The sequence below is a fragment of the Urocitellus parryii genome, chromosome 1 (genome assembly GCF_045843805.1).
Source record: "Urocitellus parryii isolate mUroPar1 chromosome 1, mUroPar1.hap1, whole genome shotgun sequence".
In the NCBI taxonomy this organism is placed as follows: Eukaryota; Metazoa; Chordata; class Mammalia; order Rodentia; family Sciuridae; genus Urocitellus; species Urocitellus parryii.
This window is the reverse complement of record NC_135531.1, coordinates 94,752,939-94,769,179: the sequence shown is the minus strand read 5'-3', so window position 1 is coordinate 94,769,179 and position 16,241 is coordinate 94,752,939. Positions and strand designations below refer to the sequence as shown.

General features: G+C 36.5%; 1 protein-coding gene across 2 annotated transcripts in view; it reads left to right on the top strand.

Moving 5' to 3' along the window:
• Positions 1–2,046: 2,046 nt before the first annotated feature.
• The window catches only part of Pfdn1 (prefoldin subunit 1), a 66,104-nt gene continuing 51,909 nt past the window's right edge, over positions 2,047–16,241 (top strand). For both annotated transcript variants that reach the window (XR_013343372.1, XM_077796482.1), the window contains exons 1-2: positions 2,047–2,118; positions 4,777–4,943. Coding sequence is in view for 1 of the 2 variants with exons in the window: in XM_077796482.1 (XP_077652608.1) it covers positions 2,086–2,118; positions 4,777–4,943 (200 nt within the window). In the remaining variant the exon portion in view is untranslated. The remainder of the gene's footprint in view (positions 2,119–4,776; positions 4,944–16,241) is intronic.

Sequence of the window (16,241 nt, the reverse complement as noted above, 5' to 3'; positions counted from 1 at the left end):
TTTTTACAACATTTTTTTTAGTTGTCAGTGCACCTATATTTTGTTTATTTATATGTGATGCTAAGGATCCAACTGGTACCTCACACATGCTAGGCAAGCGCTCTGCCACTGAGCTACAACCCCAGACCCACTTCAACATACTTCTAATGGGAGTTCTGCAAGGAGAGATGAGAGTCAACATTCCATGAGATACTCGTTGAACATTTACCAGAATTGACATGAATCTTCAGATTAATGAGGCATACTGTTCCAAGCAGGAAAAACAGACAACACACATCAGAGCAGATTGGCAGAATTCAAATGTGTGTGTGCCAATATGCTCTGTTTCAAAGTGTATATTTTAAAAGACACCAGAGAAAAGAGGAAATTTCTAACAAAGTCATAAAAAGCAGTCTTAACAGAGGCTGCTTTTCATCAGTATCAGTGCCTGTGAAGCACCGTGATAAGTGTAGAAGTTGATATAAGTAGTGAGAAAACTGCCTATTTTAGAGGAGTATATAGTCTAATACAAAGAATGTTTTTAGAAGGAAGAAAGTGTTGTCTTTTTTTTTTTTTTCTTCTGGCATTGGGGATGGAACCCAGGGTTTTGGGCATGCTAGACACATACACTCTACCACTGAGCTACATCCTTAGCCCTAAAGGGTCATGTCTCAAGAGAGGAACAGATGTCTTGAGCTGAGTTTAGAGGAGAAATTATCTTTGTTCTGTATGACAGGGGATATGGTACCAATTTGCTAGACTTTGAAAGACAAACAGGACAATGCTAACCACATCAATTTAACTATTTATTGAACACATATTATGTGTATGGTGCTACATTTGGAGCATTTCATCCTGGGTTCATTTATTTTTCACAATAATACTGTTAGATCAGTATTGTTATTCTCAATTAAATATGAAGAGATTAAAACTCTTTAAGGATAAATGAATTCCTGAAAACCACACAGCTAGTAAATTGTCCACCTTGGTTCAAGGTGGACCAAGCCTTGAATCTAGATCTGGCAAGTTCCCAATTCCCTGCCCCTTTACCTCTCTAATGGTTTTTAGAGTAGGTACAAAATTTTCATTTCCAAAAGCCAATTATCATCTGTCCCTTGGGTTCAAATACCAGGACTTGTCACAAGATGTGGTTTGCAGGCGATTTGCATCATCAAATCATGGGAAGAGTTGCCAAATTTCCTGGCCCTACTCTCCAAGGTTCTAAGAATTAAGTCTGGGAGGAGCCCAGAGAATATTTGTTTGAGGTGTTCCATATTGAACCCAGGGTTTGCGGATACTAAGCATGTGTTACACCACTGGGCTACACACCCATACACACCCAGCCCAGAATTTGTTTTGCTTTTTTTTTTGGGGGGGGGGGTACTGGGTTTTGCATGCTGGAGCGCTTAACCACTAGCCACATCCCCAGCCTTTAAAATTTTTTATTTAGAGACAGAGTCAGGCTAAGTCCCTTAGGGTCTCACTAAATTGCTGAGACCAGCGATCCTCTTGCCTCAGCCTCTGGAGCATCCCGGGATTACAGGTTTGTGTCACTGCGCCTGGCTCCGTTTGCTTTGTAAAGCAAATTTATTTAGTCTATCTTGAGCATACTGTATCTAGAAAGTCTTCGAAGAAACAAGTTCTGCTTTGGAAGAACACTCCAACTACACTTCAAGTTTTCGAATGGTCTTTTCCATATTGGTACGCCTAAAGCTTATCCTTGACAGCACAGGGACTAGTTGCAAGACTAAATGACTGAGTGGTTGAGGTGATCTTCATATATCTCAATTTGGAAGCACGAACGAAACTATTTGTCAAATTGCATAAAATCACACACAAAAAAATCTGCAGTTTCGGCTTGGAAGATGTAGAGGAGCAAGTTAGGCCTGACCAGTTACATGGTAAAGGCCAACTAAATTGGCATCTACGTCACCGGTCGGAGATGCTTGGGTAGGGTTGCGGGGATAGGGCTGCGAGCTTTAAACGAGGTCGTTTGAGTCTTGCACAGGCGCAGAAGGACAGCGGTCAACCAAACCTCAAGGCGCGCCCTTCCCCCACCCTCTTTCCAGCGTTCTCCCAGCGCGCAGGCGCATAGAGCACATCAAGATGGCGGCCCCCGTGGATCTCGAGCTGAAGAAGGTAAAACGGGTTTTCAGTAGGCAGAACCTCTTCTTTGGGGGATGAGGGACAATCATCCCTAGAATATCAACTAGAATATCGAGGGGGCTGGGTCTCAGAAGGAAAGAGGCTACAGGGGAGGGGGGAATGGTTTCCTAGAGTCTTGAGGCGGCACCAGCTCTTCTAGCTGGGGTTGGGGGCGAGCGGCTCTTGCTGGGTAGAACTGGTTAAGCTGGGGTAAGTGTACCTGCCAATCCCCGGCCTGTCTCCAGTCTGAACTCTAGAGCCATTTCACTGCGTTTGAAACCTTCAGATATTCAGCTTCATGATAAGAACTGAAGAGAGCGTTTCAAATGGAAGCCCCTTCGGACCGCTTGCCCGAGCTGAGGCATCTAAAATTCGACCTCATTATTTCCTTTGAAAAGCCCCGAGTTCAACCTTTGTTTTTGGCCATTTATTGGATACCATACCTTGAAAGGTAGCAGTATCAACGTTTCAAAAAATCAGACGTTGTTATAGCAGTGTTCTCCAGGGGTTAAGCTCCCCGCCCCGTTCCCTTTTGGAAAGACTTGTCCAAAAAATCTAGTAAAGTTTTCCAGTAAAGTATCAGAAGGAATTGTATTTCTCCCTTTGTTCAAACAATTACTTATAAATAGGTTGTTACTCAGAAACATTTGCCACCTAGGAGTGGGTCAAGGATTTTAACGACACTGCGGACCCCAAACCCTGTGTAATGTACCAGTTTAAATGTTTTTCTAGAAAGGTTTCAAAGATGGGGACTATGTCCAGTAACGTCTGTTTTACCGTTTACTTTTTTTGTTCATTAGTTAGGTTATTCAGGTTAGTAACATCTTACTTTAATGACTGCCTTTGGTTAACCTTTGCATAAAAAGCAGGACAGCTGAAATAGCTGTTTTGCCCAAGGAAGCTGTTATTCCTCTGGGGATATTAGGTGTCTGTGTCCTGTTTTTTTTTTTTTGCCATTCTTGAAACTTGTAAATTTAGTCCTTATATGGTGTTTTCTTACTGTGTAATATCTTGGCTTTAACAGTACTTGCTTCCTTAGCAAACTGTATACAGAGCAATCAGAGATACTTGGAATTTACATTTTAAAAAATCGTACATTTAAAAAAAATTACCTTCTTTTCCTGTTTAAATTTAAACCATTTCATGGTTTAGTGAAAAAGCTAACAGGAGTACAATTGTACTTACCTACATTAGAATTTGTTGCTAAGAAACATGGACTATGAATGCAAATAGAAAATGATTGCATACTTTAATAGTTTGACAACCGTTAAATAATTATAAAAAAGAACTTGTTTAAAGCTCTTATCTAGTGGCTTTCAATTTCTTTTCTTCTTGGTGAAAACTAGTAGGAAATTACAGACACCTGTCCAACTCCAAAGGAGATCTTTGGAACATCACTAGTATGTGACAACAAAGTCAGGATAAAAGTTAAGTAGTAGTCTTTGCCATGTATTGGTCCTACCAAATGTTGTTAAGGCATAAATCTGACAGCATGTGAAAGTCATTCCAGGCACTTCAATAAAAGTATCCAAGAACTGTGTTTATCTTCCCAGTTAAGTAGTGTACACAAGGGTCACATTTGGCCTGGTATGTGCAGATGAAGATCATGATGCAATTCTGCCACTGCCTAGCATTTTCTCTTTTTGTTTTGGTCATTCTCTTTATAATGACTGCTTTCTGAGTTGAGACAGTAGAATGAAAAGATTCCTGAACTAAGGGGTCAGAAGAATGGGTTGAAATATCTGTCTTTTCCACCTTTAGTTGTTCAATCTTGTGCAAACCAGTTTTCTTTCTTAACTCATTTAATTACTTGTTTGTAATATGTGAATGATGAAACGGCTACCCCTTACTTAGGATTATTGGGAGAAGTGAGATCTCTTTAAAGTTCTCAATAATATTTCTAAGCTAATATTTTGAACTAATGTGGGAAAGTGCTTTGAAATCCAGTTGTGTAATAAAAATCTAGTCAGTTGTTACTTGATGTTTCTTGCTTTGAGTCTCTGGGTTTCATCCTCTATTGGACTTATTGTTTTTATTATTTTTTGGCTACTTGATATGTTTATATTTAATGTGCATTTATTTTGCTTTTTTTTAAGAGAGAGAGAGAGAGAGAGAGAGAGAGAGAATATTTCAATATTTATTTTTTAGTTTTTGGCGGACACAACATCTTTGTATGTGGTGCTGAGGATTGAACCCGGGCCGCACGCAATGCCAGGCGAGCGTGCTACTGCTTGAGCCACATCCCCAGCCCCTTATTTTGCTTTTTAAAAATTGATTGCATCATATATACATTTATATGTGTGTGTGTGTGTGTATTTGTAGACACAATACCTCTATTTTATTTATTCACTCTTATGTGGTACTGAGGATGTAACCTAGTGCCTCATTACATGCTAGGCATTACATGCTCTACCACTGAGCTACAATTACAGCCTCTGATTGCATCTTCTAGGGAGAGGATAAATTCAGTATTTAGCATAACTAATTATAATGTTAATTGTAGTTAACATTACACTTATTGACTCTTTTATGTTTGCATTAGTAAATTTCACAGCTTAGTCTCTGGTTAGGATGTTCTAATAAATTTGGATTTGACTTAAATGTTTTCTGTAAAATGTTTAAACTGCTAAATCAAGAACTTGTTTTTATTAGGCCTTCACAGAGCTTCAAGCCAAAGTTATTGACACTCAACAGAAGGTGAAGCTTGCAGACATACAGATTGAACAGCTAAACAGAACGAAAAAGCATGCGCATCTTACAGATACAGAGATTATGACTTTGGTAGATGAGACTAACATGTATGAAGGTGTAGGAAGAATGTAAGTAAAATATGTCCTTAATGTTGTTATTTTGGGAGAGCTTTTGTCTGAAGTAAATCATAGAATTTGTTGTTCCTTTTTTTTTTTTCTAATGAGGAATTGAACCCCACATAGGTATTGTTTAAATTTACACTTTGAAGATGGTTGAGGTGATACATATCTATAATCCCAGCTACTAAGGAGGCTGAGGCAGGAGTATTTCAGGTTTAGGCCAGCCTTGGGAAACTTAGCAAGACCCTGTCTCAAATAAAATATAAAAAAGGTGGGGGATACAGCACAGTGGTACAGTGCCCCTGGGTTCAATCCTCAGTACCACCACCACCAAAAAAAAAAAAAAAAAAGGCACTTTGAAGTACATTTCTTAAATATTTTACTTTTTTTTTCTGTGATTAATTACTTAAGTGTGTTGCTTCAATGCTACAAATATGATTTTTTAAAAATTGGAATATGTTTATGTTTATGGGCATTTTGTATGTGAAGATTTATTTTGGTACGTATAGTTTTAATCTCCTTTTCCCTACGTATTAGGAATCTACAAATCACAAATCTTTTAGATGTCTGACCGGAGTTGTAAAATAAAATATAAAGATTCGCTTGCCATTTAAATACACTCATTCTAAGTGTCATGCATTGTTCTAATAGGACAACTTGTGAAAAATTTAGTAAGTCAGTTTACCTTTTCTAATTATTATTATACAATTAACCTCCAACATTTCGTTTTTTTCCCCCTCTTTTTGTTTTTAAATTTTTTTTTGTACTGGGGATTTGAACCTAGGGGTGCCTTTACCAGTAAGCTACATCCCTACCCCTTTTTTATTTTTTATTTTGAGACAGGGTCTTGCTGAGTTGCTAAGGCTGACCTTGAATTTGTGATTCTACTGCCTTAGCCTCCCAAGTTGCTGGGATTACAGGTGTATACCACTCAGCCTGTCTTACTTTTTTTTTTTTTTCCCTTTTGAAAAACATCATTCTTGGGACTGGGGTTGTGGCTCAGTGGTAGAGCGCTTGCCTGGCATGTATGAGGTGCTGGATTTGATCCTCAGCACCACACAAATAAATAAATAAAGGTATTGTGTCCATCTACAACTAAAAAAATATTAAAAAACCAAACAAACCAAAAACAACATTCTTGCTGGGAATGGTGCACGTGGCTCCCAAGGCTGAGACTGGAGAATCGTGAGTTCAAAGCTAGCCTCAGCAATGGGAATGGTGCACATGGCTCCCAAGGCTGGGGTTGTGGCTCAGTGGTCAAGTACCTCTGAGTTCAATCCCCGCTTCAAAAAAAAAAAAAACACATTCTTGGCCAGGCTCAGTGGTGCTCGACTGAAATCCTAGTGGCTCGAGAGGCTGAGGCAGAAGCATCTTGAGTTCAAAGCTAGCCATAGCAACTTAGCCAGGCCCTAGAGGAACTCAGTGAGACCCTGTCTCTAAATAAAATATAAGAAAAGGGCCAGGGATGGGAGGGATTGAATCTGGGGCACTTAATCACTGAGCCACATCCTCAGCCGTTTTTATATTCTTATTTACAGAGACAGGGTCTTGCTGAGTTGCTTTAGGGCCTGGCTAAGTTGCTGAGGCTGGCTTTAACTTGCAGTCCTCCTGTTTCGGCCTCCTGAGCTGCTGGAATTACAGGCATGCACTTCCTAGCCTGGCCAAAACGTTATTCTTAAAGAAAGAATAGGTCTGCTTCATATTCTCTAAGCAGAAAATGAGGAATGGAAAAGCTTTTAAGTTACAGATCACATTCCATTACTATGAGTTAAAAGGAAAAGACTTTTATTTAGGTGTGGAAGGTAGGGGAGGAGGGTTTTTCTGGAATTTGGTCTTTATTTAAAATGTACCATTACTTCAAGTTTGGAGGTCTCTTAGTTAGAATGGAATTTGACCTCAGTCTTGGGATGACTTGTTTTGTGATTGATTTGAAGGAAGCATAGCATGTGTAAAATTTAGTAATGACTTCAGGATGACATCATGAGAAATAGACCCCTGCTCAGGGGCTAGGGTTGTGGCTCGCCTCTCACGTTTGAGACCCTGGGTTCCATCCTCAGCACCACATAAAAATAAATAAACAAAATAAAGATATTGTGCCCATGTATAACTAAAAAAAAAAAAAAAAAAAAAAGACCCTGCTCATGACTGGATAGGAGATGGATTTTTTTTTTTTTTTAAAAAGAGAGAGTGAGAGAGGAGAGAGAGAGAGAGAATTTTTAATATTTATTTTTTAGTTCTCGGCGGACACAACATCTTTGTTGGTATGTGGTGCTGAGGATCGAACCCGGGTCGCACGCATGCCAGGCCAGCACGCTACCGCTTGAGCCACATCCCCAGCCCGGAGATGGATTTTAGTAAACTTTTCTGATTGGCTTTCTTAGAATGAAAGATATATCACATATAAATTTTATCTTTTCATTTTGGTTCCTTTTTAAGAGAGTGAGATTCCCAAATTGAGAATTTATTAATGGGACAAAAGAATTGGATTAAGAACAAGTAGAATCCTTGATTATGTGTCTGTGTAGTACATTAGTATTAACTATAAGGTGATTTTTATCCTTAATGTGAATATCCTGAGGTCTTTAAACAGTATTGCTAGCTTTTCTAGCACGATTATTAACATGTTGTGCTTGGATTTTACATCCTTTGTATAGCTAAAGAATCTTTTCAAAATAGAAACACTTTTTCAGCATCTTTGGTCTTTTGAGCTACACTGAAGTTTTTATTTTTTATTTTTTTAAAAATATTTTTTATTAGCTATTGATGGACCTTTATTTGTTTGTTTATATGTGGTGCTGAGGATTGAACCCAGTGCCTCACACATGCTAGCAAGCACTCTACCACTGAGCCACAACTCCAGCACTATTTTTTAATTTTTTAAAAAAATATTTTTTTAGTTGTCAATAGGCTTTTATTTTATTTATTTATCTGTGGTGCTGAGAATCAAACCCAGGGCCTCCTATGTGCTACGCAAGTGCTCTACCACTGAGCCACAACCCCAGCCCTGAAGTTTTTATTTTTAATTGCAATACTTTCATTTATTGAACATTCTACAGAAGTGATAGAATTGCTTTTTTAAAAAATATATCTGAAGTACTCCAGATAGATTATATTCCATGCAAAGAATGTTAGAGTTTAAAGGCTTGGATATGAATTAGTTAATAGTAGAATGATGTTTTCAAAAGATTTAGTTTATATAAATTATGTTCCTTTAAAGAAATGTGTAGTTTTAAGTGTTTGGATAATCTTTGGTTTTAAATTTGACTTTTGTGCTTTCTGCATCTTACTGGTAGTATAAGTTTGACCCTGCATTGTAGGGCATGTAAGGTGAATACTGTTTGTTGTTTGGCTAGAGTATTAGTGCCCTGAAAGGAAGAAAAGACTTGCTGAGTATTAGTCTGGTCATGAGGATGTTCTCTTTCTTGATGCTAAACCTGAAATATCTATTTCTGAATTTATGGTCTTGAGTAATCTTGGGTATCATTGTGATTCACTTCTTTAATTCTAGTGTTTACCTTAAATTGTTTTTTGACTATTATTTGTGAATTCTGATTACAATATTAATTTTTCCCAAATTCTTAGTTTTAAACCACAGATTATAAGATCCAAATTGTTTTTGTTTTAGAACCTGCAGTAGATTTTTCCATTGTGAAATTCAGGCTTCATTATTTCTTGCTTAACTATTATAATGGCATCTTCATTGTTCTTCCTGCCTGCATTCTGTCTGTCCACATCCATTCTTTATATATCTGCCACACTTGATCATATTAATGTTTTTTGTAAAATCCTTTGTGCATCCTGTTGTCCACAGGATAAAATCTAAACTTAGCCTAGCATTCATGGTCATTCATAAGCTGTCCTTAAATTACCCATCTAGCCTCAGGTCTACCAGCCTCAGGATAGCAAATAAATTTTATTTCTACTAGTTTTGTGTTATCTGTTGGGGACTTAAGGTTTCTTTGGTCTTTAAACATGCTCTGAGTGATTAGTGACATCTGTCATGGGATAAGGGTAGATTACTATCATCTGTACTAGCAATTATATCTTTACTCTGGCTATTTGGGTTTTCTCATCTATGTTTCCTTATTTCTTGGTATAATGTCTGGCACAGAATAGGTGTTAAATGTGTGTTGATTTGAATTGAGTCTGATTTTCTTTTTTTTTTTTTAATTTTTTTTTTTAAATATTTATTTTTTAGTTCTCGGCGGACACAACATCTTTGTTGGCATGTGGTGCTGAGGATCGAACCCGGGCCACACGCATGCCAGGCGAACACGCTACCGCTTGAGCCACATCCCCAGCCCTTGAGTCTGATTTTCTTTTGCTTGAAATAATTGCATTTTTCTTTTGGTTCTTCAAAGGAAAGGTTATGGTTAGAAAGTGTCAGAGCTTTAAGAATCAGTGTTATTCTATTTTATTATATGATTTAGTCAAGATGAAATTATAAAAGTAACATTTTGAATAAGGTCAGAGTTTCTAACCAAATTGTCCTTTTTCTGAAAGGATTAATCTAATAGGATTGTTTATTTGATTTTTCAAAAGTATTTTTAGTTGGAGATGGACACAGTACCTTTATATTATTCATTTATTTTTATATGGTGTTGAGGATCAAACCCAGTGCCTCACATGTACAAGGCAAATGCTGTATCACTGAGCTGTAACCCCAGCCCCTGATTGTTTGTTAATTCCATTGAGAAAGTTGATTAATTCTAGATGCCAGTCAGAATTGACAATGTAGAAAATCCAAACCTTTAGAAATATTTGGAGGGAAGTATAATTCTTATAGAATAAAGGCTGTTCTGTGCAAACTAATATCAGTATAATGGTATCTATTTTACCTTCTTCATCTTACATAGATTAGAAGTCAGATTTTTCTTGTAAGGGTATGTATTTAACAAATCATTGCAGACCTGCATGCACTTTAACTCATAAGTATGGAGAGATTTGAAAGTGTTAAATACTTCTTAAACATGGCTATTTTTGGTTTAAAACAAAGAAAGTCAAACCAAGAGGATCAGAGAAGATGAATTGCTATATACTGTAGGCTCCTAGTACTCATTGCTCAAAGCTATATTCCATCCAGTCCTTTGGCATGTTGCCAGCACATTTTAGTTCTCTTACTTCATATTCTTTGGAGAGGCTGTTATGTAGCCTGATACTACTACCACCAATTTCTAGTTTTGCTACTTAAGCTGTTTGTGAGCTGACCTCACCATACTGCTTTGAGAACTATGATGAAAGTTACAACTGTGGGATGATCTGTCTGAGTATTTGGAAGTGTTCATCTTTGCATCTTTCTAGCATGCAAGCAGTGAATACAAATCTTAAATGTGATGTGAATATTTCTTATATCCATTCAATTTTTTTCATGAATAAAAACTAACATAATTACTTGTAGGAGTTTTCTTCTTTGCATAGTAGAGGATAATAATTTAAAAAAATTATTTTTAGGGCTGGGGTTGTGGCTCAGTGGTAGAGCACCCACCTCGCATTGTGTCCATCTACAACTAAAGAAAAATATTTTAAAAAATTATTTTAATATTTTTTGTAAGAATTATATTTTAAAGTTCACATAACTGAAATTTAATCATGCTAGCATTTCAAAGGATCATCATTAGAGAATAAATGTCAAATTTATTTTATTACAGTAGATAATTTATTATCAATATAATCCTGACCCTGATTTGATGTGAGGACTTATTATTCTGATTCCCTTTTTGTTTGAGCATTACATAAATAACATTTCTAGTTTCTAAAAGAGACAAATTAGGCTTTTATTTTTTTAATAAAGGAGGAACTTGAGTAGATTAGCCTTTGGGAAAAATCATAAGTGCCTTTTTAAAGCTTGAACCTGACTAAATATAACTTTGTGCCACATTTAAACTAATTTAGAGGTATGTTACCATTCTGTGGGTATTTTTTACATTTGAGGAACTAAGAATGAACAATGGTATAAATCTACCAACTAGATAAGTGTCTAGCAATGCAGAAATTGCTGTTTGGGAGCAGGGTTGCTATTTCTACTTGTTGAAGTAATTTAGTGGTTGATCTCTGATGGCTGAAAGATCCAGAAGTATAAATTTAAGGTAAAAGTCATACAGGTAGAAAGTTAAATAGTAGTATTCTTGATAGGTAACACATTTTAGCCTAAATAATTAAGCAATTTTTCACCTAATTAGGTTGTAGAAATCTTTTTTTGTTTTTTTGGTGGGGTAGGGTGGTACCATGGATTGAACTCAGGGGCACTTGACCAGTGAGCCCTATCCCTAGCCCTATTTTGTATTTTATTTAGAGACAGGGTCTCACTGAGTTGCTTAGCACCTTGCCATTAATGAGGCTGTTTCTGAACTGTCGATCCTCCTGTCTCAGGCTCCTGAGCCGCTGAGATTACAGGCATATGCCTCCATGCCCAGTTTAGGTTGTAGAAATCTCAACTTTTTACGACAGCTTGGTTGAACTATCCTTAGTTTAAAATTTTAGGTTGGTTTTGTGGGGATTTTATTATTGTGGATTGTTGCCCTAATTTGAATTTTGTTGTTTGTAAAGGCAGGATGAATAATTTACAATTTTTCTAAGTTATGTTAAATGTTAATAGAAAACCTGCTGCCTTAGGTAGCCCTTTTATATTTTCATTTAGATTTAGAGTTGATCTTCCAGCCAATTTGATTTGTTGGTTTTATTTTATTTTATTTTTTTATACTGGGGATTGAACCCATGGGTGCTTACCCATTGATTCACATCCCCAGACTTTTTATGTTTTATTTAAAGACAGGGTCTTGCTAAGTTGCTTAGGGCCTCCTAAATTGCTGAAGTTGGCTTTGAACTCAGGATCCTCCTGCCTCAGCTCCCCAAGCCACTGGGATTACATATGTGTGCCACTGCACCTGGCCTGATTTGAGGTAATTTTAAAGTTGGAGAAATAGTCATACTATATTTTATTACTGAGAATAGAAAATAAAGTTAAAAAGTCTTGGTGTGGTAAATACTGTTGATAGTGTGGTAAAAATAGTCATGTTGTTGCTTTCATCAGAATCAAGTTTAAATTTTTAGTGCTTTCTACAGAAGGGGGAGAAAATGTGTAGAATACTTTTGGTGTAAGAGCCAAATTGCAAATTTATAAATTCTTTTAATGCTCTTTAAAGGTGTTAGTCTGTATTTTAGAGTAAAGAACACAAAGCAAAGATAAAACAATTTTAAAAGATAAGAAATTTTCGTGGGTTCAGTCCTCAGCCCTAGGGAAACAAAAAGATAAGAAATTTTGTAGTTTTCTTATATTTTGGATTTTATTTTAAAAGTTCTTGGTGCTCAGCTGCTTTTACTAGTAGAATATGACCCACCCTTTTCTTCTGTTTTTATACAGAGCCATTTAAAGTCATGGCTTTCATTGCTCAGAGTTCCAAGGTTGGGGGGGGAAAGAAAGAAAAAAAACAACTTTTCCTGTTGTGCAGGGGGAAATGACTTCAGTTCTGTTGATGTCAAATATGTAAGTAACCCCAGATGGACACGAGCTTCTCTTCCACAGATGTGGTACTCTAGGGAGAGATTTTTGAGTAATGTTCTTAATTTCCTTAAGTTGTCAGTGATTTGAAAAGTTGATGTTCATTATAACCCTGTCCTACTGCTGTCTAGAATGACATCACTGTTTTTTTTTTATGTCAGGAGATATTAGCAAACATTTTTGTAAGAGGTACATAATTATGTTTTTTCTACAGAAGAGTACTTTTAAATAATTCTTTCCCTTATTCCTCTTCCATGTCCTTCAGAATCTAAATATTTCACTGAAATATGAGAAATTAATTTTGAAAATGTCATGCTAATTAGAAGTCTGTTGTTAAAAAAGTAAAAAGAAGCCTGTTATCTTGAGTATTAACATGTTAAACTAGAATATTTCATGTGTGCCTGTTATGGGCTTACTTATTTTAGGCTCTGAATTTGTTTGAAAAACATAAATGTAATCCACTCATTGGTTTACTTGGAGGACTTTGTTTCTGTAGTTCCTGACATCAAAAGACCTGGCTTAAAAAAAAATATATATATAAATATATATTTAAAAAAAAATATATATATATATATATTGTGTGTGTGTACATATACATACATATATATATAGTGTGTGTGTGTACATATACATACATATATATACATACAAATATATATATATATTGTGTGTGTACATATACATACATGTATATGTACACACACACACACAATTTAACAAAATTAGCTTTTGTTGGATAAAAGTAGTAGTTTTGCAACAATACAGTGGTACTTCAGTGTGTCCCAATTGGTGATAAGCAAGAATAAATGTAGTTAATTGAAGGAAGGTTGAAAAGTACCATTGTACTTGTTGTTCCTATGTAAATAAAAACAAAGGTAGCAGCAGTCTTGAATTGTTGCTTTGTCCCTGGGGAACCGTGTGCTGTAACTGACTTAACTCTAGCTGAATTTCTGTGAAAAGAAAACAGTTTAAACAGTACCAAGAATTTTCTGATTTTAGCTGCCATTTATAGAGGCAGATTCAAGAACAATTTAGTGTCTGATCTGTTTGAGATGACTGAAATGTTCGTGTCATGGAATATAATCTGCTTAAAGAAATATCCAAAAATGAGCTCAGAAAAAATATTGACCTAAAAGGCAAAAGAGTCAGTCCACATGTATGAACAGATGGTTGGCAGTGGCTTGTTACTTTTCTTTCTTATCACTTATATTAAAAATTTGCTGGGTACTGCAAATAATTTTTACCCTGATGGAGTAAATAAGCTTAGAGTGTGTTGCTTGCATCATTTATGTCTGTGCTTCTGTGAAGAATGTATGCACATTTTATTTTTAGAATTTAAGTTTGGATATATCTGGGAGAGTACCCCATTGTCCTGTCCAGGAACTCTTACCACTTCTTGTTTTGAGGAAGATTAGTTAACTTGAATTGGACTAGATTTCTTTTTCTTTTTTTTTTTTTTTTATTAGCTACACATGACATTACAATGATCTTGGCAATTCATACATTTGAATTATTGGGGTATAATTTCTCATTTTTCTGATTGTACAGATTGCAGAATCACACTGGTCATAGAGTCACCTATATACATACAGCAATCATAATGTCTATTCTGTTCTGCTGCCCTTCCTATCTCCCCTACTCCTCCCCTCCCCTCCCCTCCCATCATTTCTCTCTATCCTGAATTGGACTAGATTCCTTTAAGACAGTATTCTTTTGGCTTTGGAGAGAATTTGAGATGTTCTTATGTAAAAATTTGCACAGTATTAAAAATGTGTCTTTTTTTTTCTTTTCTTTTTTAGTTGTAGTTGGACACAATACCTTTATTTATTTATTTTTATGTGGTGCTGAGGATTGAGCCCAGGGCCTCACACTTGCTAAGTGAGCGCTCTACTGCTGAGCTACAACCCCAGCCCCTTAAAAATATATCTTTAAATAGATAAGAGTGGGACCACCCTAAGCCCAACCTTTTATATTGTTTCAGAGTAAAAAGATTTGAACCACAGTACGCATCCTCTATGTGTGTATCTGAATACATATATATATATATATATATACACATATATATAGTTATTGTGTTTTTTAGACTATTTATTTATTTATTTTTATGCTGTGCTGAGGATCAAACCCAGTGCCTCACACATGCTAGGCAAGTGCTCTACCACTGAGCCACAACTGCATCCCCCCACTGGGCCATATTTTTAAAATATTTTATTTAGAGACAGGGTCTCACTGAATTGCTTAGGGCCTTACTAAGTTGTTGAGGCTGTGTGCTCAAGTATATTTATATTTCTCTATGACTCTCTCCTTTTGTACCAGGAGTTTTTTGTTCTGTATGTCTTTCAGTACTTGTGTGACAGTACTTTTTTTTTTTTTAACTGTCTAATGGTTATATTTTATTCAGTGTTGTATTTTAACCTACTAGTAAAATACAGGTCACATCTCAAAAAGTTGTAGAATAACTCATTGCTTGCTTATGTGTGGAAATGTTTGGGGTTTGAAACGGCCAGTGTAAAAGTGGTAAACATCAGAGGTGATTATTTACCAGAATTCTTAGAATGCCAGATAGTAACCCAAAATAAACATCATGTTTAAAATAGATTAACATAGTACAGCTTCTATTTCAGGAGGAGTAGTTTTGACTTTAAAATAGACAGTGATTTTTAATTCGTACAAATTGAACCTTGCAGTGTGAGTTACTTATCTAGAACAGGGAATGTTTTTATGTGGGATTGATTTCCTGAAGAGACTGTGATTCTCTTAGAAATTTCAGTGAATTCTCAGTTCTAATTTTACTTGATGTATAGGTAGTCTTTAGTCCAGCTGATCTTTCTTCCTTAATGCATTTTCTTCCCTTGGCTTCAGGGTTATCACCTCTTCTTGGTTTTCCTCTTACCTTGGTCTCCTTTACTATTTCCTTTTCTTTCACATTTGTAAATGTTAGATTAACCTTGGGTTTAGCCCTTGGATTTTTCTTTTCTCTACACTCATCATGATTTTACCCAGGCTTCTTTCTTTCTTTCTTTCTTCTTTTTTTTTTTTGTACCAGGGATTGAACCTAGGGGCACTCAATCACCAAGCCACATCCCCAGCCCTATTTTGTATTTTATTTAGAGTCAGGGTCTCACTGAGTTGTTTAGTGCTTCGCTATTACTGAGGCTGGCTTTGACTGGAGATTCTCCTGTCTCAGCCTCCTGAGCCGCTGGGATTACAGGCATGCGCCACCACTCCTGGCTGGGGCTTATTTCTTTAAATGCTATTTTATATACTGACAAGCCCCAGATTTTTATCTTCAGCTTAGAACCTTCCCCTGACTCCACAGTTGTATACCCAACTGCCTATTTTATATCTCCATATGATGGTGTAACAAGCATCTCAGAATTAGCTTGACCAATAAAATTCTTGCTGTTTACGAATAAATCATCTTTCTCAGTCTTCCTCTTCATAAAATTCAAATCTTTCCCAGAAGTCTTCTAATGGGTCTCCCCTCACATTTCATGACAAAAACTGAGCCATGTGCTTGGACTTAAATCTTAAGGGACATGCCATGATGGATGACATGAATTAAGACTAAGACTTGATTCAGCTTATACTTCACTTTCCTGGGGAAAGTGAAGATTTCACTTTAATTGGGGAAGTAGAGGGACCCAAAACTGAGATTATACATCAAAGAAAAAGAAACAGACATTGGGTAGCCAGCTGGGAGCATCTGCTAAAATCGTGAACAGATGGGCTGGGGATGCCGCTCAAGCGGTAGGTAGCACGCTTGCCTGGTATGCGCATGGGGCGCTGGGTTCAATCCTCAGCACCTC